Source organism: Colobus angolensis, unplaced genomic scaffold, assembly GCF_000951035.1.
Source record: "Colobus angolensis palliatus isolate OR3802 unplaced genomic scaffold, Cang.pa_1.0 Scaffold511, whole genome shotgun sequence".
NCBI classification, from domain to species: Eukaryota; Metazoa; Chordata; class Mammalia; order Primates; family Cercopithecidae; genus Colobus; species Colobus angolensis.
This window is the reverse complement of record NW_012118611.1, coordinates 123,997-148,830: the sequence shown is the minus strand read 5'-3', so window position 1 is coordinate 148,830 and position 24,834 is coordinate 123,997. Positions and strand designations below refer to the sequence as shown.

At 47.1% G+C, this 24,834-nt stretch overlaps 3 protein-coding genes and 1 pseudogene across 4 annotated transcripts; 1 reads left to right on the top strand and 3 right to left on the bottom strand.

Annotated features, from left to right (window-relative positions):
* Positions 1-8,694: 8,694 nt before the first annotated feature.
* Positions 8,695-9,153, bottom strand: LOC105524988 (annotated as a pseudogene).
* Positions 9,154-16,634: 7,481 nt separating this feature from the next.
* Positions 16,635-17,522, bottom strand: LOC105524987 (histone H2A type 3). Of its 2 annotated transcripts, XM_011960481.1 has the most exons (2): positions 17,089-17,521; positions 16,635-16,968 (listed from the first exon to the last, which is right to left on the bottom strand). In XM_011960481.1, exons 1-2 carry the CDS (start codon positions 17,471-17,473, stop codon positions 16,946-16,948), a joined length of 408 nt encoding a protein of 135 aa, XP_011815871.1. In that variant the 5' UTR covers positions 17,474-17,521; the 3' UTR covers positions 16,635-16,945. The 2 variants fall into 2 exon arrangements, with proteins under 2 accessions (XP_011815871.1, XP_011815872.1); XM_011960482.1 differs by having other exon boundaries at positions 16,635-17,522.
* A 164-nt stretch (positions 17,523-17,686) lies between these two features.
* LOC105524986 (histone H2B type 3-B) lies at positions 17,687-18,318 on the top strand. The gene has a single exon (XM_011960480.1). It carries the CDS (start codon positions 17,786-17,788, stop codon positions 18,164-18,166), a length of 381 nt encoding a protein of 126 aa, XP_011815870.1. The 5' UTR covers positions 17,687-17,785; the 3' UTR covers positions 18,167-18,318.
* Positions 18,319-24,184: 5,866 nt separating this feature from the next.
* Positions 24,185-24,565, bottom strand: LOC105524985 (histone H2B type 3-A-like). The gene has a single exon (XM_011960479.1). It carries the CDS (start codon positions 24,563-24,565, stop codon positions 24,185-24,187), a length of 381 nt encoding a protein of 126 aa, XP_011815869.1.
* Positions 24,566-24,834: the final 269 nt, after the last annotated feature.

Sequence of the window (24,834 nt, the reverse complement as noted above, 5' to 3'; positions counted from 1 at the left end):
GCGATTCCCTCCCACCTCTGCCTCCCAAAGCTGGGATTACCAAGGCAGGAGCCACTGTGCCTGGCTGGAGTCAGAATTAAATTGGATTCAAGGACACCTAACTGGTGCCCACTACAATGTTGGTTGCTTGCTTGCTTGCTGATAGGGAGAAATCCTTACATGTTTGGTCACAGATGTCTTCTGTGTTCATCGTTGTGTTGTGAGATCAGAGGAAAAACAGTTGTTTTTTTTCTGCATCAGAGGACACAAATATTCAGACCATAGCAGCTGTGGCAGGAATTTGCCACTCTATTCCAGCCAATGCCTGAAGACTGGTCCAGGCTCTTCCTTTCCTAGAGCATTTACTGAAACCAGCTCACAACTGGGAATGCTTCCTGTGGCGCTTTGAGATGTCCATGTGTCTCCTACAATCCAGCAGTGGCTCCTCAAGGAACCCAGAGCCATTCCTCTGAAACCAGGAGGGAGAAGGCCTCAGTCTCTGCCAGAAGGTAGAATCCTGACTTTGGGCCTGGCTGGTTAGCAGACGCAGATGGTCTCATCTGATTGGCACGGAGCCCTCGCTCACCCCATCTCCTTCCCTTTAAGACAGTCCGCTATCCCTGCACAAATTAGAATGGAGGCGGCTCTGTACTTACTGCAGCTGGCACTGAATGGAAATCTGTTTTCACTGCTTTAATGTCCAGCTTTATCTTTGCGTTAACTGAAAAAATCACAGGATCTATAAATTGGAAATGCAGATTTCATTTCTTGTAAAGGGTTATAGCCTACAAGGTGGCCATCCCTCGGGCAGGGAAGTGCAGCCTCAGCCAAACCCAACCAAGCCCAGGCACTTTGGGGGAGGGAGGAGTTGGGGCAGGAGCTCTGTGTTCGTTTGGCTTTGCCAAACACACATATTCCACAGCCTATGGGAAGGCTATGGAGATCCATGAGGGCGGCCCTCACATATATTCACAAAACACACATGCAGATGACATGTGATGCATACTTATCTTGGGTTGGAGGCTTCACATGTAAATGTATTCCAATTAGGTCTTTCAAGGACTCAAAGGTGCTCAAGTGCACAGCCTCTGTAAACTGGCCAGGACTAGCCCAAGGTTGTGGTCTCTCATCAGGAGAAATCTCTTGAAGTCATGTCTTGTCCAGTGAATGCTGCTGTCATGGCTGGTGGAGCGGGGGTCAGAGAGTCAGCCACTGTGAGCTGGGTAAACTGCAATTGTCTTAACGTTGCTTAGCTGGAGGCTGGTGGTTCTTTAGCTGCTGGAGTAAAAGAAAACCCTTGCAGCAGTGAGAACATGGTTTATTCTTTAAGTGTAGGGTGCTGACTTAATTAACCCTTAGGTCCTGTTTATAATTTGGCAACTTATTGCCACAAAGACTCTATGTTTTTTTAAAAAATTCTCTTAATCTCACCTGGACTGTCTCTATGTTAACATGAATGCTGTCAGTTGTGTCTAAACCTCAACAGAAAGGGGTATAATGAGATGTGTCTGACTCCCATCCTATCATGGCCAGAAACTCAGTTTTTAAGGTTCTATGGGGTCCCTTTTACCAATAGAGTGTCTGTGCAGTTGGTTGGGGGTGCTTAGGATTTTATTTTTAGTTTAGAGTCTCTAAATCAGGAGACACAGACCAGTTGGCCTATTTGTAGATATGCCAATTAGCATCCAGTGAAGGCTGGCCCTGGGTTTATGTGAAATGAGGAGGGTGAAACCCCAACCTGTAAGACCTTGGGCCCAAACTGCAGTAGCAACAATGCCAAAGTTGCAGCATTTTTCATAAAACAACTCTCACGTATTATTTTCCTTGAATTGCTTGTCATAGCAAGTGCGGAAGATTCACTGGAACCATCAGGCAGAACCACACATTTGTTTTCAGAAATGTCTTTCCTTTCTTTCCACAACGTTGCTTTGGCCTAAATGTTTGTGTCAGAAAGGTGTGAACCAGAGCAACTCCATCTTGAATAGGTGCTGGGTAAAATAAGGCTGAGACCTGCTGGGCTGTATTCCCAGGAGATTAAGGAGGTTAAGGCATTCTAATTCACGGGATGCGATAGGAGGTTAGCACGAGATACAGGTCATAAAGATGCTGCTGATAAAACGGGTTGCAGTAAAGAAGCCACCCCAAACCCACCAAAACCAAGATAGCGATGAGAGTGACCTCTGGTCATCCTCACTGCTACACTCCCTCCAGTGCTATGACAGTTTATAAATGCCATGGCAACATCTGGAAGGTACCCTATGTGGTCTAAAAAGGGGAAGAACCCTCAGCTCTGGGAAGTGCCCACACCTTTCCTGGGAGACTCATGAATAATCCCCATCTTATTTAGCATATAATCAAGAAATAAACATAAAAATGGGCAACCAGCAGACCATGCCACTGCTCTGCCTATAAATTAGTCATTTTTTTATTCCTTTACTTTCTTTTTTTTTGAGACGGAGTCTTGCTCTGTCGCCCAGGCTGGAGTGCAGTGGCCGGATCTCAGCTCACTGCAAGCTCCGCCTCCCGGGTTTACGCCATTCTCCTGCCTCAGCCTCCCGAGTAGCTGGGACTACAGGCGCCCGCCACCTCGCCCGGCTAGTTTTTTGTATTTTTTTTTAGGAGAGAGGGGGTTTCACCGTGTTAGCCAGGATGGTCTCAATCTCCTGACCCCGTGATCCACCCGTCTCGGCCTCCCAAAGTGCTGGGATTACAGGCTTGAGCCACCGCGCCCGGCCTACTTTCTTAATAAATGTGCTTTCACTTTACTCTATGGATTTGCCTCAAATTCTTTCTTGCACCAGATCCAATAACCCTTTTTTGGGGTTTGGATTGGGACCCCTTTCCTGTAACACTTGTGTCCCCAGCCCAAACTTATCTGTGGAAGCTCCAACCCTCAATGTGAGGATGGCATAGGAGGTTGGGCCTTCGGTCATTAGGGTGGAGCCCTCACTGATGGGATTAGGGCCACTGTAAAAGGGACCCCAGAGAGCTGCCTTACCCCTTCCATCACATGAGGTTGCAACCACAAGCCTGCCCTCTACAGCCCAGAAGAGGACCTTCACCAGACCCCAGCCCTGCTGACACCTTCATCTTGAACTTTCAGCCTTCAGACTGTGAGCAAAAATTCTACTGTATATAAATTGCCCAGTCTCTGTTTTGTCGTAGTAGCTTGAAGTGACTGAGACAAATGTCCTCACTCAAGGATGAGGCATCAGCATTATCATGGAAGGACTACCAATGATCATGGTGACTTTTTTTCTTCTTTATTACTTTAAACTGTTAAAAATTGTACATATGGTATACAAGGTGATGTTTTGAAATATGTATTATGTTTGGAATATGGATTGGGGAATGGCTAAATCAAGCTAATTAACAGACATTGCCTCACATATTTATCTGTGGTGACAACACCTAAGATCTACTCTCTTAGGAATTTTCATGTACTACATTGCTGTGAATTATAGTCACTGTGTTGTACATTAGATGTCTTGAACTGACTCCTCCTGTGTCACTGAAATTGCATGCCCTTTAGTCAGCATCTCTAGCCCCCAGACCCTGGTGACCATCACTCCACTCTCTGCTTTATGATATCAACCTCTTTAGAGTCCACATAGAAGTGAGATTATGCAGTGTTTGTCTTTCTATATCTGGCTAATTTCACTTAACATAATGTTCTCTTTTCACCCCTGTTGTCCCAAATGAGGGAATTTCATTATGTTTTAAGGCTGGAATAGTATTTCATTGTGCATATGTACCACATTTTCTTTACCCATTCATCTGACAATGGATACTTAGGTTAGCTCCATGTCTTAGTTATTGTAAATGGTGCTGCAGTGAACATGGTGCAGGTCTCTCTTCTGGATATGGATTTTATTTCCTTTAGATATATCCCCAGCAGTGGGGTTGCTGTATCATTTGGGAGTTCTATTTTGAATTTAATAATATTTTCCGTAATAACTGTACTATCATGGTGATTTTGAAGATCAATGTATTTCCACAGGGTAGGCATCTACACCATCATTAAAAAAAGAGAACAGTGGCCAGGCGTGGTGGCTCACGCCTGCAATCCCAGCACTTTGGGAGGTTGAGGCAGGCAGATCACAAGGTCAGGGGTTCGAGACCAGCCCAGCCAACATTGTGAAACCCCATTTCTACTAAAGATACAAAAAATTAGCCAGGCATGGTGACGCAGTGCCTGTAGTCCCAGCTACTTGGGAGGCTGAGGCAGGAGAATCACTTGAACCCAGGAGGCAGAGGTTGCAGTGAGCCAAGATTGTGCCATTGCACTCCAGCCTGGGGGACAGGGTGAGACTCTAAAAAAAAAAAGAGAGAACAGTGAAAATGAGAGACAAAAGCAGCTGATTCCCAGCTTCAATTTTGTCTATAATACTAATTTTCATGAAGAGCAACATAAACTCCTTGGAGTGCAGTTAAGTCCATATCTGGAGTCAAAAAAGACAAAAACTAAAAACAAAACAAAACACCCATGGTAGGTCTGAAATAACTTTTTGCTGTCAGAAAGCAAAGATGAGCCAGGTGCCAGTGGCTCACAACTGTAATCCCAGCACTTTGGGAGGCTGAGGTTAGAGGATGGCTTGAGCCCAGGAGTTCAAGGCCATCCTGGGCAATACAGGGAGACTCGTCTACAAAACAAAACAAAAACAAAAACAAAAGCAAACAAAAAATCAAAAACATGCACACACACACACAAAACCAAAAACCAATTAGGCGCTGTGGTACTCACCTGTAGTACCAGCTACTTGGGAGCCTGAGGCTGGAGGATAACTTGAGCCAGGAGTTTTGAGTCCACAGTGAGCCTGATTAGGCGGCAGAGCTAGACCCCGTCTCAGCAAAACAAAAACAAAGCAAAAACAAAAGCAAAGATGCTTCCAACAATCAGGGTGACCCCAAAAGGATAGCAGCGTTTTGAAAATACCTCCCTGGGGCTGCAGTGTGACCATTTGAGCATTAAAAACAACCATACAAACGGTTAATTAGAACATGTCTCATTTATAAAAGGAGGAAAGTTAACATACACGTTTCTAATAATAAGACAATAAAAGTATGGAAATAACATTGTGTTGAATTTTTATTGATTTTGTTTAAAAGGAGAGTGTTGACACATATGGGGGTTTTGTTTCTTTAAGTTCATGTCTGTTTATATAAAGTTTAGTTCTGGGTGTGTGTGTGTATCTGTGTAAGCAGGAAAGAGTGAACAAAATCGAGAACCCGGGACAAATGCACTTGAGAAGTGGCGATGGGAGGGCCAGGCTCGCCCGGGCTGAGTGCTGAGGAGGGGGCGCGTCCCACCCATGCAAGCCCCGAACAAAGGCGCCTGTCACTTGTCACTCCCCACGCGGGCTGGCTCTGGAAAGTGAGGAAAAAAGCCTCACTTTCAGGAAGAGTAAGCCTCAGCCCATGTATCTAGGGAACACGCGATGCTGCGAGAAACCAGTGACTTAAAGCATGTAAAACCAGGAGAGCGTCGGAGGTTCTGACCCCGGAGGAGGAGCAGACCCGGGGCAGCTGCAGCGGCAGCGTGCGGAGACTCAGAGGGCGGAATCTGCAACCAAAGCAACCTGGCCCAGAGATTTTGAATTGACCAATTGGGAGACGTCCCCTAGAATGAATAAGGGCCTCAAAGCCTTAGCGTTTTATGCAGAGTCGCAACCACCCAGCACTGGGAACCTGAGCCTGCACGACCCAGTAGAAAGCAACAGTGACCGTCCCTGGCGCCCGGCATCCCTGCGCCCAGCACCCCTGTATCCCTGGCTCCTCTGCAGCTGTACAGCCTGCACTGCAGCGCCCCGCAGTCCCGCTGTCTGCTGCATCGCGCAGGTCTCCAAGACCGATCCCGGCTTGGAGGGGCTCTGCGGCCCTGGGCCTGTGCGCCTTTGCGGCCGGGCGGGTCATTTTCATGCCTAAGGACCCGCCCCTTGCACTCAACCTCAGGTAGCCAGCCGGAAATGGCGTCCAGGGCTCCAAATGACATCTCTTTTCACATTTCAGCGAAACAGCCGCACGCTTTCTCCCCAGATGGCCTCTGTGAAGCCTGAAAATGCCCGCTCCCTCCAAGTCCCTGAGCAATTGCTGGAACGCATCTCAGAGCCTGCGCGGGGCGGAGGAGGGGTATGTGCTTGGGCCACTAATTTTATTTTCTTGGAAACTTTTTTCCAGTCCAAACCGGAGTCAGCTCCTCTCACCCTTGTAGAAAAGGCTCCCGTGGGGGCGGGGCAGGGTGGGTTGGGGCCTAGCAGGGGGCGGGGGGAGGCGGTCAGCACACCACCCTCTCGCCCTTTGTTTTGCTATTGGAGTTCAATTTCATTCCTTCTCCGTCTTCCATTGACCAGAGAGGAAAGGAATCCTTTGAATTTTGTTTTTAAGTTCATCAAATATCCATTTAGCATCTACTGTGTGCCAGGCATAGCTGTTAGTACTTGGGGTGAACGCATCAGATGAAAACATGCCTCCCTGGAGCTTGCAATTTAGTGGAGGAGGCGGTGAGAGTAAACGTGAGGTGATGGCACAGTGTTGGAGGGGTTTCCACTATAGGCAGAGGGCGCCAGGAGGCCGTTGGTCGCGCGGGACGGGGAAGGCTGCAGTTGGAGAGCAAACCTGGAGGAGCAGCCGCCGTAAGGCCCAGAGTTTGAAGACGCCGCCTCTGAGGGCAGTAGAGGGGACCTGGAGCTGGAGGGTTGGAAGAAGGGTGGTCACAGGCAAGCAGAAGGGGGCCTCAGAAAGACTGGACCTTGTTTTGAGTTTTTGGAGGAACCTCCGTCCTGTTTTGCATGATGGCTGCACCAGTTTACATTCCCCTCAACAGTGTGCGAAGGGTCCCTTGTCTCCACATCTTGACCAACACTTGTTGTCTCTTGTCTTTTTGATAGTAGCCATTCTATCAGGTGTTCGGAGGCATTTCATTCTGATTCTGATTTGCATTTTCCGGAATTTTTTTTTTTTTGGCGACAGGATCTCCCTTTGTGGCCCAGGCTGGAGTGCAGTGGTGCAATCTCGACTCACTGCAGCCTAGACTTCCCCGGCTCAAGGGATACTCCCGTCTCAGCCTCTGGACTAGATGGGACCACAGGAACCACCACGCGCCGCCGATTAAAAAATTTTTTTTTTGTAGAGACGGAGTCTTCCTATGTTGCCCAGGCTGGTCACCAAAGCCTGGGCTCTAGCAATCCTCCCACCTCAGCCTCTGGGATTATAGGCACGAGCCACCACACGGACCCTCCTTGACTAGTAATGTTGAACACCTATTGATATACCTGTTGGCCATATGTCTGTCTTCTTGGGAGAAATGCCTATTTAGGTCCTTTTTCTATTTTTAAAGTTAGGTTATTTGGTCCTTGTTTTGTTTTGTTTTTGCTGTTAAGTTGTAGGAGCTCTTATATATTTTGGGTATTGACCCCTTACCAGATGTATGGTTTGCAAATGTTTTCATGCATCCATAGGTTGCCTTTTAATTTTGTTGATCCAGCCATCTCACTTCTGAGTATTTGCCCAAAGGAAATAAAATCACTGTCACAAAGAGATATTTGCATTCCCATGTTCATTACAGCACTATTCACAATAGCTGAGATACAGAAACAACCTAAATGTCCATCAGTGAATGGATAAAGAAAATGTGGTATAGATATTATTGTTACATGCTATACTATACTATAATAATGAAAATTATTCAGGTCTGAAAAAGAAGGAAACCATGTCAACAACATAGATGAACCCAGAGGACATTATGCTAAGTGAAATAAGCCAGGCACAGAAAGACAAATAATACTGCATGAGCCATCTTATATATGGAGTCTAAAAAAGTTGGGGGCTGGGTGAGGAGGAGTGCAAAGCTTCAGTTATAAGATAAGTAGTTCTGGAGACCTGAAGCACAGCATGGAGACTCTGGTTAATAATATATCATGGACATGAAATTTACTGAGTAGATCTTACATGTTGTCACTGCACACACAGACACATGCACACACACAGACACATGCACACACACACAGGTAACCACATGAGGTGATGGTGTGTTAATTGACTCTACTGTGGTAATCATTTCACCATGTGACATGTACCAAGACATCATGCTGTGCACCTTGAATATGTATGAGCTTTATTTGTGGATCATACTGTCAGAGGCATTTGAGTTAGAGTAACTCCATCTTGAACAGGGGCTGGGTAAAATAAGGCTGAGACCTGCTGGACTGCATTCCCAGGAGGTTAGACATTCTAAGTTACAGGATGAGATAGGAGGTCAGCACAAGATATAGGTCACAAAGACCTTGCTGATGAAACAGCATGCGGTAAAGAAGGCAGCCAAATCCCACCAAAACCAAGATGGGGACTAATGTGACCTCTGGTCGTCCTCACTGCTCATTATAATACATTAATTATCATTAATTATAAGTAAAAGATACTCCTCCCAGTGTCATGACAATTTACAAATGCCATGGAAACATCAGGAAGTTTCCCTACATGGTCTATGAAGGTAAGGAACCCTCAGGTCCAAGAATTGCTCACCCCTTTCCTGGGAAACACATGAATAATCCACCCCTTGTTTAGCATATAATCAAGAAATGACCATAAAGGTGGCCAACCAGTAGACCTCAGGGCTGCTCTGCCTATGGAATAGCCATTCTTTTATTCCTTTCTTCCTTTTTTTTTAATGGTGAAAATATATATATATATATTTAGAATTAGCCAGTCGGACTCAGTTTAGATGATCCCAATTTTGTTGGTAACATCCAAAGCATCGTAATCAGGAGCCAGTCGAACATATGCTCTCCATCAGGCTGATGAAGGTGTTGACCTTGGCCACGTTAATGTCACAGAGCTTCTTCACAGTCTGTTTGATCTGGTGCTTGTTGGCTTTAACATCCACAGTGATCACAAGTGTGTTGTTGTCTTCTGTCTTCTTCACGGCAGACTCAGTGGTCAGCGGAAACTTGATGATAGCACAGTAGTCAAGCTTGTTGGGGACACTCTGCTGAGTATATTTGGGATGCCTCTGGAGTCACAGTGTCTTGGGCCACAGAAGGTGGATGACATGTGGATCTTCTTTTTTTGTAGGTAGCTATGGACACCTTTCAACGCTGTCTTCTTGGCCTTCAAAGCCTTTGCTTTGGCCTCGGCTTTAGGAGGGGCAGGAGCTTCCTTCTTCGCTTTCAGTGCCATCTCGTGAAAAGCTCCTTTACTTTCTTAATAATCTTGCTTTCACTTTATGGATCTGCCCCGAATTCTTTCTTGCATGAGATCCAAGAACCCTCTCTTGGGGTCTGGATCGAGACCCCTTTCTGGTAACAGTACCTTAATGAAGCTGGGAAAAAATAAAAAGGGACCAATAAAGCATTCTCAACAACAAAGAGAGTGGGGCTTTTCTTTGTAGGGCCCTGTGAGGCCTCCGGGAGATTTCCAAGAAGCAAGGGCTTTCAGACTGTGTGGGTAAAACTCCTGGGGTTGGAAATGTGATAGTTTTATAACTGTGATGATAGGGGCAGGCACAGTGGCTCATGCCTGTAATTGGGAGGCCAGGGCCTTGGAATGCATGAGCACAGATGTTGGAGACCAGCCTGGGCAATATGGTGAAACCACTGTCTCTACAAAAAATACAAAAAACTACCTGGGTTTGGGGAGCCTGCCTGTAGTCCCAGCTACTCAGGAGGCTGAGGTGAGAGGATCACTTGAGGTCGAGAAAGCAGTGAGCTGTGATTGTTGCCACTGCACTGTACTCCAGCCTGGGCAACAGAATGAGACCCTGTCTCGAAAACAAAAAAAATATGATGATGACAAGTCTATCATGCACAAGCATGCTGCCCTGCACACCTGCAGGGATAGTCCCGCTGGTTGCACTGATCTGCTGTGCAGGTGTCCTTGAGAATGCAGCCAAGCAGGGTTTCTCCTGCCATCCCAGAGCTCGGCTTACGGCGGGAGTGATGTGACAGTCACCCACTCAGTGCCACGAAGGGAGGTAAAGTGGTGATTGGATGGAAAGTAGTGTGTCTGGGCTCCCTTGCCTTGGGGTTGCCTCCAACAGCTGCTGTGCCTGAGGGACTCACGAAAAGTCATTTTGAAGCTACAGGTCGTGGCATAGAAGGGCTCACAGACAATTTTAGAGTAAGAGTGTCACACTTATGCTAGGTGAGTCAACTTACCCCTCTCCACCTCCCATCCTGGGGGCAGGTGTCCATAGGTGTTGTCTCTCTCTGCTGTCAGACTTTTCCCAGATAAAGTCCTGCTTACGAAGACCAGAGCTCAGGTGCAAGAGCAGGAGGGGTCAGCCAGATGGTCAGGGATGGGTTAGCTGGTGAGTCAGGAAAGGGTCAGTGGAAGGTCAGGAGGGGTTAGGGTTGGGTCAGTGAGGAGGCATGAGGGGTCACCCAAAGGGTCAGGAGGGGTCAGCTGGTGGGTCAGGGAGGGTTAGGAGGGGTCAGTCAGAGCATTAAGAAGGGGTCATCAGTGACTCAGCAGTGGGTTGGTGGTGGGGCCAAGGCCCCCTGGGGCCTTACCTGGAAGCTGCTCACTGTCCCTCGGGCCACACGCTGGGGGTCACAGCAAGTCAGGTCAGCAGGCTAACCTGGTGTCCCTGCTAAGGGACAGCTCCAAGGTCGTGTGTGCCAGGGCGGGGGGGACCTGTCACCACAGGTCCTGTGGGCTCCACCCTGACACTTCCTTTTTCCCATGAGCTCATCCAAACCACAACTTGAGTGACCACAAGCCATGGACTGTGGACGTTTCCCAGAGGTCCAGGCTCATACTCACCCACTTGATACTCACATCTGTTCAAGGGGCCTGACCACCCTGCAGAGAATCCTGCAGAAGGTTCTCCATGCCCCAGCCCCACCCGAACACTGAGACTTCCCTCAGTCATCCCCAGCCCGGGAATGGCTCCATCCTTCTCTGGTCACTCAGTTAAGTAAAATAGACAAACGAAAGTTGTCCATGCAGGCTGCTGTAACAAAACACCACAGCCTGGGAAAGTTAAAGACAACAAGGTTTAGGGCTCGCAGCTCTGGAGGCTGGAGTACAAGATCCAGAGATAAGTCATAAGTAGAGTTTGTGGGTCTCAAAGGCAGAGGCGTGGCAGGACCAAAATACTGAACATTCAGGAGACAGTGAGTAAACAGAAGGCCTCAGGGGCCTCAGGGCACTAAACATTGATGATTGCTAAGTATACAAGTGCCACTTAATGTGCAGGATCACTAAATATACAACAGAAAGGCACTAAGTAATTCATAGTCATAAAATATACCAGAGACACTAAATATTCAGGATCACTAAACACATAGGAGGAACTAAATATTAGTGATCACGAGATAGGCTGGGCACGGTAGCTCATGCCTGTAATCTCAGCACTTTGGTAGGCCAAGGAGGGCGGGTCACGAGGTCAGGAGATTGAGACCATTCTGGCGAACATGGTGAAATCCCATCTCTACTAAAAATACAAAAAAAAATAGCTGGGCATGGTGGCGGATGCCTGTAGTCCCAGCTACTCAGGAGGCTGAGGCAGGAGAATGGCATGAACCGGGGGGGCGGAGCTTACAGTGAGCGGAGATCATGCCACTGCACTCTAGCCTGGGTGACAGAGTGAGACTCCATCTCAAAAAAGAAAAATATATATATTATATATATACCAGAGACACTAAATATTCAGGATCACTAAACACATAGGAGAAACTAAATATTAATGTTCACAAAATATACAAGAAGCACTAAATCTTCAGGATCACTAAATACATTAGAGACATTGAAAATCCAGGATTGGTAAATGTATGAGAGGCAAAGTGTTCATGCTCACTAGGTATACAAAGTACACTAAATATTAAATATTCATGGTGACCAGTTGTACAAGAGGCACTAAATATTCATGATCACTAACTACACAAGAAGCACTAAATATTCAGGATTGCTAAATTTATGAGATGCACTGAATACTTATGACCACTATATATACAAGATGCAGTACATGTTAGATGTTAATGATCCCTAAGTATACAAGAGGCACTAAATATTAAGATAAATAAACATGAGGCTGGCCGGGCGCGGTGGCTCAAGCCTGTAATCCCAGCACTTTGGGAGGCCGAGACGGGCGGATCACGAGGTCAGGAGATCGAGACCATCCTGGCTAACACGGTGAAACCCCGTCTCTACTAAAAATACAAAAACTAGCCAGGCGAGGTGGCGGGCGCCTGTAGTCCCAGCTACTCGGGAGGCTGAGGCAGAAGAATGGCGTAAACCCGGGAGGTGGAGCTTGCAGTGAGCTGAGATCCGGCCACTGCACTCCAGTCCGGGCGACAGAGCGAGACTCCGCCTCAAAAAAAAAAAAAAAAAAAAAAACACGAGGCTTAGGTATCTAGGATGACTAGATATGCAAGAGGCACTAAATATTCAGGACAACACTAAGTATACAATAGGCACTGAATATTCAGGATACGCTAAACAGGCCTGGCTCATTTGAGGCACCCCCGTTGGGATCACCATCCCAGCCCACCTTTCCCTACGGCATACCTGTGTCTCAGTGGCCACACCTGCCCACCATGGACCCACCAGCTGACCCAGCAGCTGACTCATCCTTGATCCCTCCTGACCCTCCATTGACCCTTCCCTGACTCACCAGTTGAACTCCTCCCTGACCCCTCCTGACCCTCCACTGGCCCTCGGTGGGTGGTGAAGGCCCAGAAGCCAGGTCTAGCCTGTTCACCAGATACCTGCTGTCCGGGAAGCCTGGCTCCCACCTCAGCCCCACAGGCCCACTGGCCACAATGCTTTGGGCTAGTTTGTTACCTTGACAGGAGAAACCTGGAAGGGCCTGGCCAGCCGGTGACCAGTAGGGCCCTCTCAGGGCCATGAGTGGGCTGAGGGCACAGCCCACTGGGCAACAAAGGTGGTCTGGGGCCCAAGGGCAGCTCCATGAGGGGTGGCTGCTGGGTCCAGGGTCTGGAAGCCAGGTGGTACCCTGGACTTGGCATCCCCAGCCACCTGCACAGAAGCAGCTGCCACTAGGCAGCGGTGGGACAGATATGGCCAGCATCCCACTGCAGCTGACGCTTGGTGAGCGGCATGCAGGAAACTAGAGACTCTTCCAGGCAGGTTTGAGGCCTACTCTGGCGATCAGAGTTGGGGGCCCTGTGAGATGGGAAAACACACAGACAGGAACAACGAGGATGAGTTCAGTACAACCCACACTGGACAGGGGTCAGAGCAGGTACCCAAAACTGCTTTCCTGAAGGACTGGCATCACAAACGCTTTAATGCAGCACCTCAGGAGAGGAAGAAATTGCAGGGAAGAAGGTGGTAGTTTTTTGTGTTTTGTTTTCTTTTTAATTGGAAGACTCAAGCATTTTGGTGTTGAGCCATGTGGGAACTGACCAGCTGGGGCTGGGGAGAGACCCACGGCCAAGAGAGAGGAGGAGAGGGATGTGGGACACAGCTGAGCCAAGCTGCATTCTGCAAAACTGCAAGCTCTCTCTGTGGGTTACTCCTGAAGCTGGCTTCAGCTGCATTCTCCCTCTGGGACATATCTCCTTTTCTCTTCTTCCTCCGTAAAGTGCCTGCCCATAGGGATGTGTGAAGTGTCAAGAGTAAACTTCCAGAGAAGGTGGGTGCATATTGGGAATGCAGCGGGCAGGTAAAGGTCATGATGCATCCACAGGAAGACAGCCAGCCCTGTGGAGATGAGCTGCCCACAGCCACCAAGAGGACCCTCTTCTCTCCACAAGGTCCCCAAGTTATGGCTGCTGCTCCAAAGGCAGTCCCTGCTGCCCCTCTTCATACCTGGGGTAGGCCAGTGGCATCCTGGAAAGCACTATAATGGGCCTCTCTCCTCTCAGGCATCTGGTCTACCCTCCCCACAGCCTTTCTGGGACCCCAGGCTTTCTTGCCTTGCCTTTCGGTTCTCCTGGTTACGGGATGATTTGGTACACATTCCTGTATTAGGTTCAGATTTTTTAAAAAATTGAGTGGTGAAATTCACATGACCCACAATGTACCATTTTAAAGTACACAATTCAGGTGCATTTAGTACATTCACAATGTTGTGCAGTTACCACCTTCGTTTAGTTCCAGAACATCCTCATCACCCCTAAAGGAAGCTGTCCCCACTAGGCAGGCACTCCCTTCCTCCAGCCCCTGACAGCCAACAGTCTGCCTTCAGTCCCTATGGATTTGCCTGTTCTGGATGTTTCGTATCAATGGACTCAGACAATCTGTGGCCTTTGTATCTGGCTTACTTCACTGAGCATGTTGTCAAGGTTCATCCCTGTAGTAGCATGTCAGTGCTTCATTTCTTTTGAATGACTAAATAATATTTCATTGTAATTGGATAGACCCCAATCTGCTTACCCATTCCTCAGTTGATGAACATTTGGGTTGTTTCTACCTTCTGTATTTCATGAATAATGCTGCCATGAGCATTTGTGTACATGTTTGTGAATAAATGTATATTTTCATTTCTCTTGGGATTATATACCTAGGACTGGAATTGCAGGACCATACGGTGATGTCTTCTTTATGCGAGAGTCTAATGAAGCTGGGTGCTTCATTACAGGCTCATGCCTGTAATCTCAGCACTTTGGGAGGCCAAGGCAGGCAGATCACCTGAGGTCAGGAGTTTGAGACCAGTCTGACCAACAAGGTGGTGAAACCCTGTTTCTACTAAAAATACAAAAATTTGCCAGGCGTGGTGGCAGGCGCCTGTAGTCCCAGCTGCTTGGGAGGCTGAGACAGGAGAATTGCTCAAACCCTGGAGGCAGAGGTTGCAGTGAGCTGAGATCTCGCCACTCCGCTGAGATCATACCACTGCACTCCAGCCTGGGCTACAAAGAGATACTGCATCTCAAAAACAAAAAACAAAAAACAAACAAACAAAAAACAGCCAGGCGTGGTGGCGGGCGCTACTTGGGAGGCTGAGGCAGAAGAATCACTTGAACCCAATAGGCAGAAGTTCCAGTGAGCCGAGATCACTCCACTGCACTCCAGCCTGGGACACAGGGCATGCTTTGTCTTAAAAAAAATGAAAATAAAAATAAAAAAGAGTCTAATGAACTTTCTTTTACTGAAGCAGGCAGCACTGGGTAATTTACTACATTTCTGAATTGGGTAACCGGATAGAGAACCAGATCTTAGACAAGAGCTGTCCAGTGGAACTTTCTGTGATGCTGGAAACATTCTGTATCTGTGCTAACATGGTATCCACTGGCCACATGTGGTTAGGATGACTGACGAACTACATTTCGTATTAAATTTTAATTATCTGAAAATTAAATAGCCTGTGTGGCTCATTGCTGTGTGTGAAACATCACAGCCTCAGAGATAACAAACGCAGTGCTACCCCAAAGTAGCCCTCCCACTATGCTGCCTCCCCCTTCACTCCATTTGAGTACCTTTTACAAAATCTGGAAATCCATGGTGATAATCAAAACACTTAAGCCCCCAGGCCCTGCAAAAACTTTAAATCCCATTAAAGGGTATTTGAAGAGATAGAGTGACCTACATAGATATAAATACATAAAGATAAATTTCAACTGAAAATAAAGGCTTTCACAAGAAAAATAATGAAAAGAACTCTGAAGGCTACTCCCTCTCCTGGCCAGTCCTTGCAGTTTTGTTTTACTGAAATGCTGCCCACTCATGATACACACTGTGAATATTGTGCTGTTTAGATCCACACTGTTGGAGCAGCTGCTTACCAATTTTTGAGTCAAATAGTTTCATAGCACTGGGATATTTTCTAAAGACATGCAGATTTGTGGTTAGCTGGTGTCCAGGAAGCCCTGATTTGAGTAGACCCAATTTTAGTAGGGTAAATATAAATTATATAATATTCCTGAATCATTTTACTGGCCTATATTTGTTAGTACAATAAATAATAATTGCTAATTACCCTGATCTGATAATAAATGTATTCAAAATATCACTATGTACCCCATGTAATATACAATTGTTAGGTGTCAATTAACTAAATACTATCACATTGGGGATTAAAGAAAAAATAAAAACAAAGGAATCATCCATATTTTGAGAAATAGATTAATGAAAACTACACAGATAACAACAGAAGAGTAACACTTTCTGAGCTCTGATTTTGTGGCAAACATTTTTTAAGGGATTATAATGGATTAAATCAATGAACCTCTCTCCTCCAAGATTTAGAGGCTATTAACACAGCCATTTCAGTTAATTTGCCTGGAGGTCTCCGACGCTCTTAAACCCTCCTTTTTATAAGGAAAAATGTAGTTACAAACAGTTATTTTCCTCAAGTCCACATGTGTCATCATTCATCTGGTTCCAACAATACTCATTTTAAATTTGCTTAACTCGCAGATTTAGTTTTCCTTTTCAAAATCAGTGTACAAATTATTTTGTTCTGATTTTAGCCATCAATTTAAGCGGATCTTTGATTAATGTTTGACCAACTCGAATTAAACAAACTAAATTCCTTTAAATAATTATCCTATTCCAAATTAAGTCTTCTTAGAAGGTTTATACTTTTCAGCATCTACTAATCTGGTTCCTTTTAAGTACTGAAACTTTCCTCATGACCTTTAGAATTCCCAGCCAAATAGATTAAATCTTAACCCTGGTGGAGCTCACATTGTTAAAACTTAGCAATTTAAATAGAAATCCATAGACTCACTCTTCAGAATTAAAGTGCAAACTACTTAGAGATCATAAATACTTTTAATATCAGATAAATCATTAAGAAATTACATTCTGTACTCAACGACCACACTGGAACCTTGCCGGAGTCAAGAGAACTTGTCACTAGTAATTATGAAGACACCTTTACGGTGAACGTATTAAAACCCCTACCAGAGGTTTTCGATGGGACTCAAGAGCAAGGGGTAGCCACCTGTGGGCGAGGGTTCCTTGCTGTTAACAGAACACGTTGCCCACCAGGCGAGTATGTGGCCCAATCAGTCTCCAGGGTCTGGGTTCCCGTTGCGCCCTTCCCCATGGCCACTGCGCTCATTCATGAGCCTAGGGTGATCAGGCCTCCGTCCTATAAAGAACTGCAGGCTCAGTGAGGCTCTTTTCTCGAGATGGTGGGTGGCTCTGAAAAGAGCCTTTATGTCCATCAAAGGGGCCCCAGGGGCAGCGGGCGGCCTCACTTGCCCTTGGCCTTGTGGTGGCTCTCCGTCTTCTTGGGCAGCAGCACGGCCTGGATGTTGGGCAGGACGCCGCCCTGCGCAATGGTCACACGGCCCAGCAGCTTGTTGAGCTCCTCGTCGTTGCGGATGGCAAGCTGCAGGTGGCGCGGGATAATGCGCGTCTTCTTGTTGTCGCGCGCCGCGTTGCCGGCAAGCTCCAGAATCTCGGCGGTCAGGTACTCCAGCACCGCTGCCAGATAGACCCGGGCGCCGGCGCCCACGCGCTCGGAATAGTTGCCCTTGCGGAGCAACCGGTGCACGCGGCCCACGGGGAACTGCAGCCCCGCGCGCGAAGAGCGCGACTTGGCCTTGGCGCGAGCCTTGCCGCCCTGCTTACCGCGACCGGACATTTCCGATTCAGGGGCAAAAGACAAGGAGAATCCACAAGCGAGACCGAAAACAAGAAGGAAGAGAACTCCAGCGAGCCCTTATCTATGGTAAGGAGGTAGGCTAGACTGCGGAGTTCGATTGGATGGCTATGGTAGCCAATCAGAAAAAGAACCTGGCACTCCTAATTTGCGTATTCCTTTCCCAGCGATGACGTAGAACAACGTTTGATCCAATCAGAAGTGAGCAAATTCTGAGCCTTCATTTGAATACAAAACGTACAAATAGAGTTACTCCGAACGCTGCGCGTTTCTTTTTGGAGAGACACAGCCATCATGCCAGACCCGTCCAAATCGGCTCCTGCGCCCAAGAAGGGTTCTAAAAAGGCTGTCACCAAGGCGCAGAAGAAGGACGGCAAGAAGCGGAAACGCGGCCGCAAGGAGAGCTATTCTATCTACGTGTACAAGGTGCTGAAGCAGGTGCACCCCGACACCGGCATCTCGTCCAAGGCCATGGGCATCATGAACTCCTTCGTCAATGATATCTTCGAGCGCATCGCCAGCGAGGCCTCCCGCCTGGCGCACTACAACAAGCGCTCCACCATCACGTCCCGCGAAGTGCAGACAGCCGTGCGCCTGCTGCTGCCGGGCGAGCTGGCCAAGCACGCCGTGTCCGAGGGCACCAAGGCTGTCACCAAGTACACCAGCTCCAAGTGAGGCGCGTCCCGGCGTCCTGAACCCAAAGGCTCTTTTCAGAGCCACCCACACGATCGAGAAAGGGTTTCGAACACGGTGAAGGGTTATGTAACCTAATATGTCTCCATGCACCCTAGCGGTTGCCGGGTGCGGCCGAATCTGAGCCTCCTCTGTGTGTGTGTGTGTGTGTGTGTGTGTGTGTGTGCGCGCGCGTGCGCCGGCAGAGAACGAGAAAAACTGCTCATTACAGAAATCGCGGTAGAAACAGTGCTCAGGTGATGTAGCTCAGTAATGTTGGGAGCCGATCAAGGACCCCCTCTCCACCCCCTCCCTCCGCGCAGACATGTTAACACACGACAAGACTTCTTTTCTTCTTTTTTTTTTTTTTTTTTTGAGACGGGGTCTGCTCTCTCGCTAGGCTGGAGTGCAGTGGTGTAATCTCGGCCCACTGCAACCCCCGCCTCCTGGGTTCAAGCGATTCTCGTGCCTCAGCCTTACAAGTAGCTGGGATTACAGGCATGGGCCACCACGCCCGGCTAAATTTTTGTATTTTTAGTAGAGACGGGGTTCCACCATGTTGGCCAGGATGGTCTCGATCTCCTGACCTGCTGATCCATCCGCCTCGGCCTCCCAAAGTGCGGGGATTACAAGCGTGAGCCACCGCGTCAGACCCCAAATGTCTTTTATAAGCAAGTGGTGCTTTCCTTGATGTTGAGCGCTTGTGCCCGGTTCAGGACGGCGTCCAACTGAGCCTGGCGTGCGCCGTGCATGTGAGCGGTGCGGGTCACCTCCCCCAGAAAGACCCTGTGCCAACCTCCCCATCCCTACTCGCACCCCATGGGTGAGGCCAGACGTGGCTCAAGACCACGGGCTCTGAGGCCATGGGCGTTGTCACGTTGCCCTGGCGGTGGTGCCTGGCTCTGCATTTGCTTAAGACTTCCATCCCTGCCTGGAACAGAGAGACATACTTAGATTTAAGTGATGAACATTCCGGGAGGATATTTTCCTGGCAGGATACTGCGATGGCAGGATGTTTGATACCGAATCCAAGCACTGCGTCAAAGCAGCGCCCTGCGCTGGGGAGCCGGATGTAATAAGCGACCCCAGCTGCCGCTAGCTTTAACCCTTATGGGAGTGGGGGTGGGGAAAGGGGTTAATTCAGGAGGGGAAGAATTCCCTTTTTCTGAGCAAATGTAGCTGCCTCCCTCTTCTACCATATTGTTTTCTGCGAGGCGTTAGCAACACAGAATTCCTTTCCTACCCCCTCCAAATTCACGGCATTTATTTGGGGACTGCCATTTTGGCGCAGGAAAGCTCTTTGGCACGAAGAGTTTTCGCTCTGGAAAGGGCATTGTTTACGTTTTCATGACTTGGCTTTTCTTGTTTAGAAAAAGGAGATTTCTAGTAATTGCTTCCCCAAACCGTTGTGAAAATTCGAAGTATTGAGCGTTTGTGTCACCGTTTCCAGCAGGGAATAAAAATTCAATAAAGCTAAATGAGAATTTTTTTTTTTTTTGAGACGGAGTCTTGATCTGTCGCCCAGGCTGGAGTGCAATGGCGCGGTCTCTGCTCACTGCAACCTCCGCCTCCCGGGTTCAAGAGGTTCTCTTGCCTCGGCCTACGGAGTGGCTGGGACTATAGGCGTGCGCCACCCACGCCTAGCTAATTTTTGTATTTTCAGTAGAGAAGGGGTTTCACCATGTCGACCAGGATGGCCTCGATCTCTTGACCTCGTGATCCACCCGCCTCGACCTCCCAAAGTGCTGGGATTACAGGCGTGAGCCACTTCTCCTGGCCGAGAAATAATGTTTTAATAAAATTAAATGAAAACTATTTCCCCCCCCCAAGTCATCTCTCCAAAGGGAACGCGTGGTGTGCCTGGGATGCAGAAGGAAAGGTCAATGTGGACATCCTCTACCAAAACGGCTTTGTCCGCTACTCCCCACATTTTTCCTGCGTGGTTCCTCTAAAGAATCTTTGAGAACTTCGCATATTTTAAAGCTATCTAAAATATTTTTATTTACAATTAAAATAGTTGCAAAGATACAAATACCAAGATGGGACTTTTTAAAAATCAAAATTCTCACATCAGTCTTAAGGTGCCTTTTGGAATATCAATATGATAGTATAATCAATTCATAAAATACATGACCAAATTTTTCTTTGACAATGAGATGTTTCAGATGATTTTTTTCTTCCTGAATGCCTATTTCTATTCTCCATTTGCCTTACAATTTCACCCTACCATAATATATCTATTGTATGTTTAATGGTGTTTTGTCTATTATCGTTCTCTGCAAAAAAGTCTACGTTGAAATTTAAACATACCTCTGGGTAGTCTCTCAGTGTTTTAGAAAAATCATCTCGACAGTACACAATTGTTCAAAACATAAATAATTTGATAGATTATTATCAAACTGATAAAATTTTAGTGAAACTGACTCTTTTAATGAGTTGGATGGATGGTGCACCCACTCTTCTCCCCTCCCCACCTCAGTGACTGCATGCATGCAGTGTTCATATGGTTACAGCGTTAGCAGAGCATGGGATCATTTCCATATGGTTACAATGCTAGCAGTGCACGGGCTCATTTCCTTTCTGTTTTGTTTTGATATATGCTCCAAAAAATTTTAGAAAAAATACACAGGAACGGCAACTTTGTCATAGGCATTTTATTCAATTCTTTGCATCCCCAGTTATAATCCAAATATTAAACAGTGATCCATCATCAAAAGTAGGTGGGACTTGTCAACACCCTTAGTATTTTCAAGAAATATAGAATTTGTATGAAAAGCTATTGAATCCAGTCCTCTCCACTATGAAACAGGTGCCCAATGACTGGAAAATCCAAGCCCTCAGCCTCCTGTCAGCATGGATTGGAAGTCAATACCTTAAACATTTGCAGCTGTGAAATTACTCGCACAGATCCGTATAGTTCTCCACCTTAATGAACTTAAAACATAGATTTAATAAAGTGAAACCAGTCTCCATCCAGCAGACAGAGTGAATGATTGTGTTAGCACAAGGCAACAACGCTGGTTGGTGCCAGAGATCAAATCAAGGCAGAAGATGAACATTTCATGACCATTTCCAAGTGTAATTCTCTAAGAAGGCATTTTGTGATGGATAATGTCAAATGTCAGTCAATTCATGTCTCAGTCCTTCTGATTCCCCTGACACAAACTTGAAGTAAAAACAGGCTGTCTGTCTCTTTCTGCTGCGTTAGCACCCCCAGGCCCAGAATGCATGGGATTTGTACCTCTCTCCCAGGGCAGGGATCTGTTAAGGGAGAGGCAAAGAAGGTAAAACAGGATCCCTGCTACTGAGATTTTATAATGGAGAAAATTCAAAGCAATTGTGTCCAGAACCCATTTCTCTAATTATAGTGTTACAACGGAGAAAGACAAATGTTAATGATAAACGGAGTGCACATCAAATATGTGAGAATCCACGGAGACTAAGGGAATTAGGACCCACTCAACAAAATGGAAGCATTTTCTGGGTTGGAGAGACATGCCAAGATTCTCAAACTAAGCCAGATTTTTAAACTAAGGTTCATATCTCACCTATCTGAGATGGGTGAGTGACAATCACTGAAATACATGACAGATTGTATGCTTACAAAATCCCTCCAGATTGGCATACAATCTGAAATGTATTTAAGAGATTGCCCCTCACTCATCTCAGATGGAAATTTTAAGTCAGATTTGCTAATTATTATGCAGTAAATAAAATAATTTGGATGGAATCATCTCCAATTAAAGCGACTTTGATTAAAAAAACAAAAAATAACCTGTTGGTGAGAATGCAGGGAAAGGGAATGCTTGTACACTGCTAATAAGAATGTAAATCAGTACAACCACTATAGAGACGAGTATGGGCATTCTTAAATAAACTAAAAACAGACTTACCATATGATCCAGCAACCCCACTGCTGGGTATATACCCAAAAGAAAGGAAATCAGTATATCAAAGAGATGTCTGCAGTCTCATGTTCATTGCAGCACTATTTATAATAGCCAAGAAAGAGAGTCAACCTTAGTGTCCATCAGTAGATAAATGGATAAAGAATATGTGGTATATTTACACATTCAAATACAATTTGGTCATAAAAAAATAATGAAATCCCATCATTAGCAGCACCATGGATGGAACTGGAGGACATTATATTAAGTGAAACAAATCAGGCACAGAAAGACAAATACTGTATGATCTCAGTCATACGTGGGAGCTAAGAACATGGGTCTCACGGAGGTAGAAAGTTGATTGCTGGTTACCAGAAGCTGGGAAGAGTGGTGGGGAAAGGAGGAGATGAAGCCGATCAATGGGTACAAAAATACATTAGGAGAAATAGTAACATCTAGTGTTGGTTAGAAAAATAGGGTGACTGCAGCTAACAATAATTAGTTGTATTGCTGGAGGAGAGGAATTGGAATGATCTCGACCTAAAGAGGGGGTGAATATGATGACGGATGTCCCAGTTGCCCTGGTTTGATTGTTATGCCTACGCGTATATCAAAATATCGTATGTATCCCCCAAATATGTAAAACTATTATGTACTACTAATAAAAAAGCTTATTGCTCTGAAAAAGTGCTCTAAAAAATAAAGCCTAGGAAGGGTGCGGTGGCTCACACCTGTAATCCCAGCACTTTGGGAGGCCGAGGTAGGTGGATTACGAGATCAGGAGATCCAGACCATCCTGGCTAACACGGTGAAACCCCGTCTCTACTAAAAATACAAAAAAATTAGCCGGGTGTGGTGGCAGGCGCCTGTAGTCCCAGCTACTTGGGAGGCTGAGGCAGGAGAATGGCGTGAACCCAGGAGGCGGAGCTTGCAGTGAGCCGAGAGTGCCACTGCACTCCAGCCTGGGCGACAGAGCGAGACTCCGTCTCAAAAAATAAAAATAAAATAAATAAATAAATAAATAAAGCCTATTTACAGAAAGAATTTGGAGGAAAGAAAACTCCCTTTAAGAAAAAACTAACCCAAGAAAACTGATATACTTTACGAGACCATAGAAGTTAAATGTTGATAAATGCGTGGCTGTCATTGTGTTGGGGGTGTGCAGTGGGAATTGATCCTGGGTAGAGTGCATCCTCTACCAGTGGGAACTGAGTTTGGAATCTGAATTCTAATTCCAGGCAATGTTTCTGCTTAGAGGGTGGTTGGGGTGACACCGATATGGGGTATTTTTAGAGGGAGGACAGCCTGGGCCCCAGTCAGGCCTGCAGGCCTTAGTTTTTACTTAATGTGTCATCCAAAGATCATAGTTATTTTGCCTATGATTTGCTGGAATTTTTTAAAAAAGCACTATATTTGCATTATTCAAAATAATCTTTCACTGTGCATTTTGCGTACACACACACATACACACACATTTTTGGGATAAAATACCAGAATCCCTTAATTGGGGAAATTTTAACTGAGTGATAAGGAGATCTGTGAGCCTGCCGTTTTGATGTTTAAAGCAGGAAGGCGTGGCATACAGAGCTACTTAGGCGCAACGCCACTGAAAATGTTTTGGCTAGAAGCTCACGGTGTCTAGTTGTGGCTAAGGAGGGAGGAAAGGGGCGGGAGAAGGACGGACCCAAGCGCCTGCACCCAGACGGCGCGACAACCTCCTCTCCCCCAACCCCGGACCTCAGAGAGCACGTCCTTCGGTCTCAGCCACCAGGAGGCGCTGGGGGAGCAGAAGTAGCACAAGATCTTTCTGGAGGTGATCCACGCTCCTCATGCGCAGGGCGTACGCCACACACAGATCTTTGGATAGGATCCATGGTTCAATCTCCTGTACTGCGCCCTCTCTGACTTTGCCTGTGGCCAAGAGAAGACGAACGTAGCCTTTCTAAGGGAACTGCGCCATTACAAACAGGAAGCCTAGTTTTATCTCTAAGACTTGCGCTCCCAGGGCTCACTCTACCTTCCCCCATTACTCCAAATAAATCACAGGTCACAACCAGACCAGGTGGCACGCTCCTTTTTGAGCTTGGAGGTGGCTCTGAAAAGAGCCTTTGGGTTCGGGGCGCCGGGACGTGCCTCACTTGGAGCTGGTGTACTTGGTGACAGCCTTGGTGCCCTCGGACACGGCGTGCTTGGCCAGCTCGCCCGGCAGCAGCAGGCGCACGGCTGTCTGCACTTCGCGGGACGTGATGGTGGAGCGCTTGTTGTAGTGCGCCAGGCGGGAGGCCTCGCTGGCGATGCGCTCGAAGATATCATTGACGAAGGAGTTCATGATGCCCATGGCCTTGGACGAGATGCCGGTGTCGGGGTGCACCTGCTTCAGCACCTTGTACACGTAGATAGAATAGCTCTCCTTGCGGCCGCGTTTCCGCTTCTTGCCGTCCTTCTTCTGCGCCTTGGTGATGGCCTTCTTGGAGCCCTTTTTAGGAGCCGGAGCCGCCCGCGATGACTCCGGCATGGCGAGGTGACAAGAGCTCCTAGACGAACGGGGCCGCCAGGCGGGCAGGGCTATTTGCCATCTTTATATTCAAATAAAGGCTCCAAATCTGTAGGGTCTGATTGGACGGCCTGACGCCGCGGCCGCCACTGGGAGGAATTTATGTAAATAGGAGAGTCCGGTTCTTCTTTCCTATTGGACGGTGGTCCAACCAATCCCAAGGCATATCTGCCGCGCACAGGAGCGGAGGTTGCGCATCTTTGTTCAAAGCCTTTGTTTTAAACCTGGAG

What these genes read in the sequence shown, in the direction of transcription:
- LOC105524987 (XM_011960481.1), bottom strand. Translation starts at nt 17,473, where the DNA reads ATGTCCGGTCGCGGTAAGCAGGGCGGCAAGGCTCGCGCCAAGGCCAAG. An exon ending in GAGCCACCACAAGGCCAAGG is followed by an intron (nt 16,969 to 17,088) that starts GCAAGTGAGGCC and finishes TATAGGACGGAG; the next exon opens with GCCTGATCACCCTAGGCTCA.
- LOC105524986 (XM_011960480.1), top strand. Translation starts at nt 17,786, where the DNA reads ATGCCAGACCCGTCCAAATCGGCTCCTGCGCCCAAGAAGGGTTCTAAA.
- LOC105524985 (XM_011960479.1), bottom strand. Translation starts at nt 24,565, where the DNA reads ATGCCGGAGTCATCGCGGGCGGCTCCGGCTCCTAAAAAGGGCTCCAAG.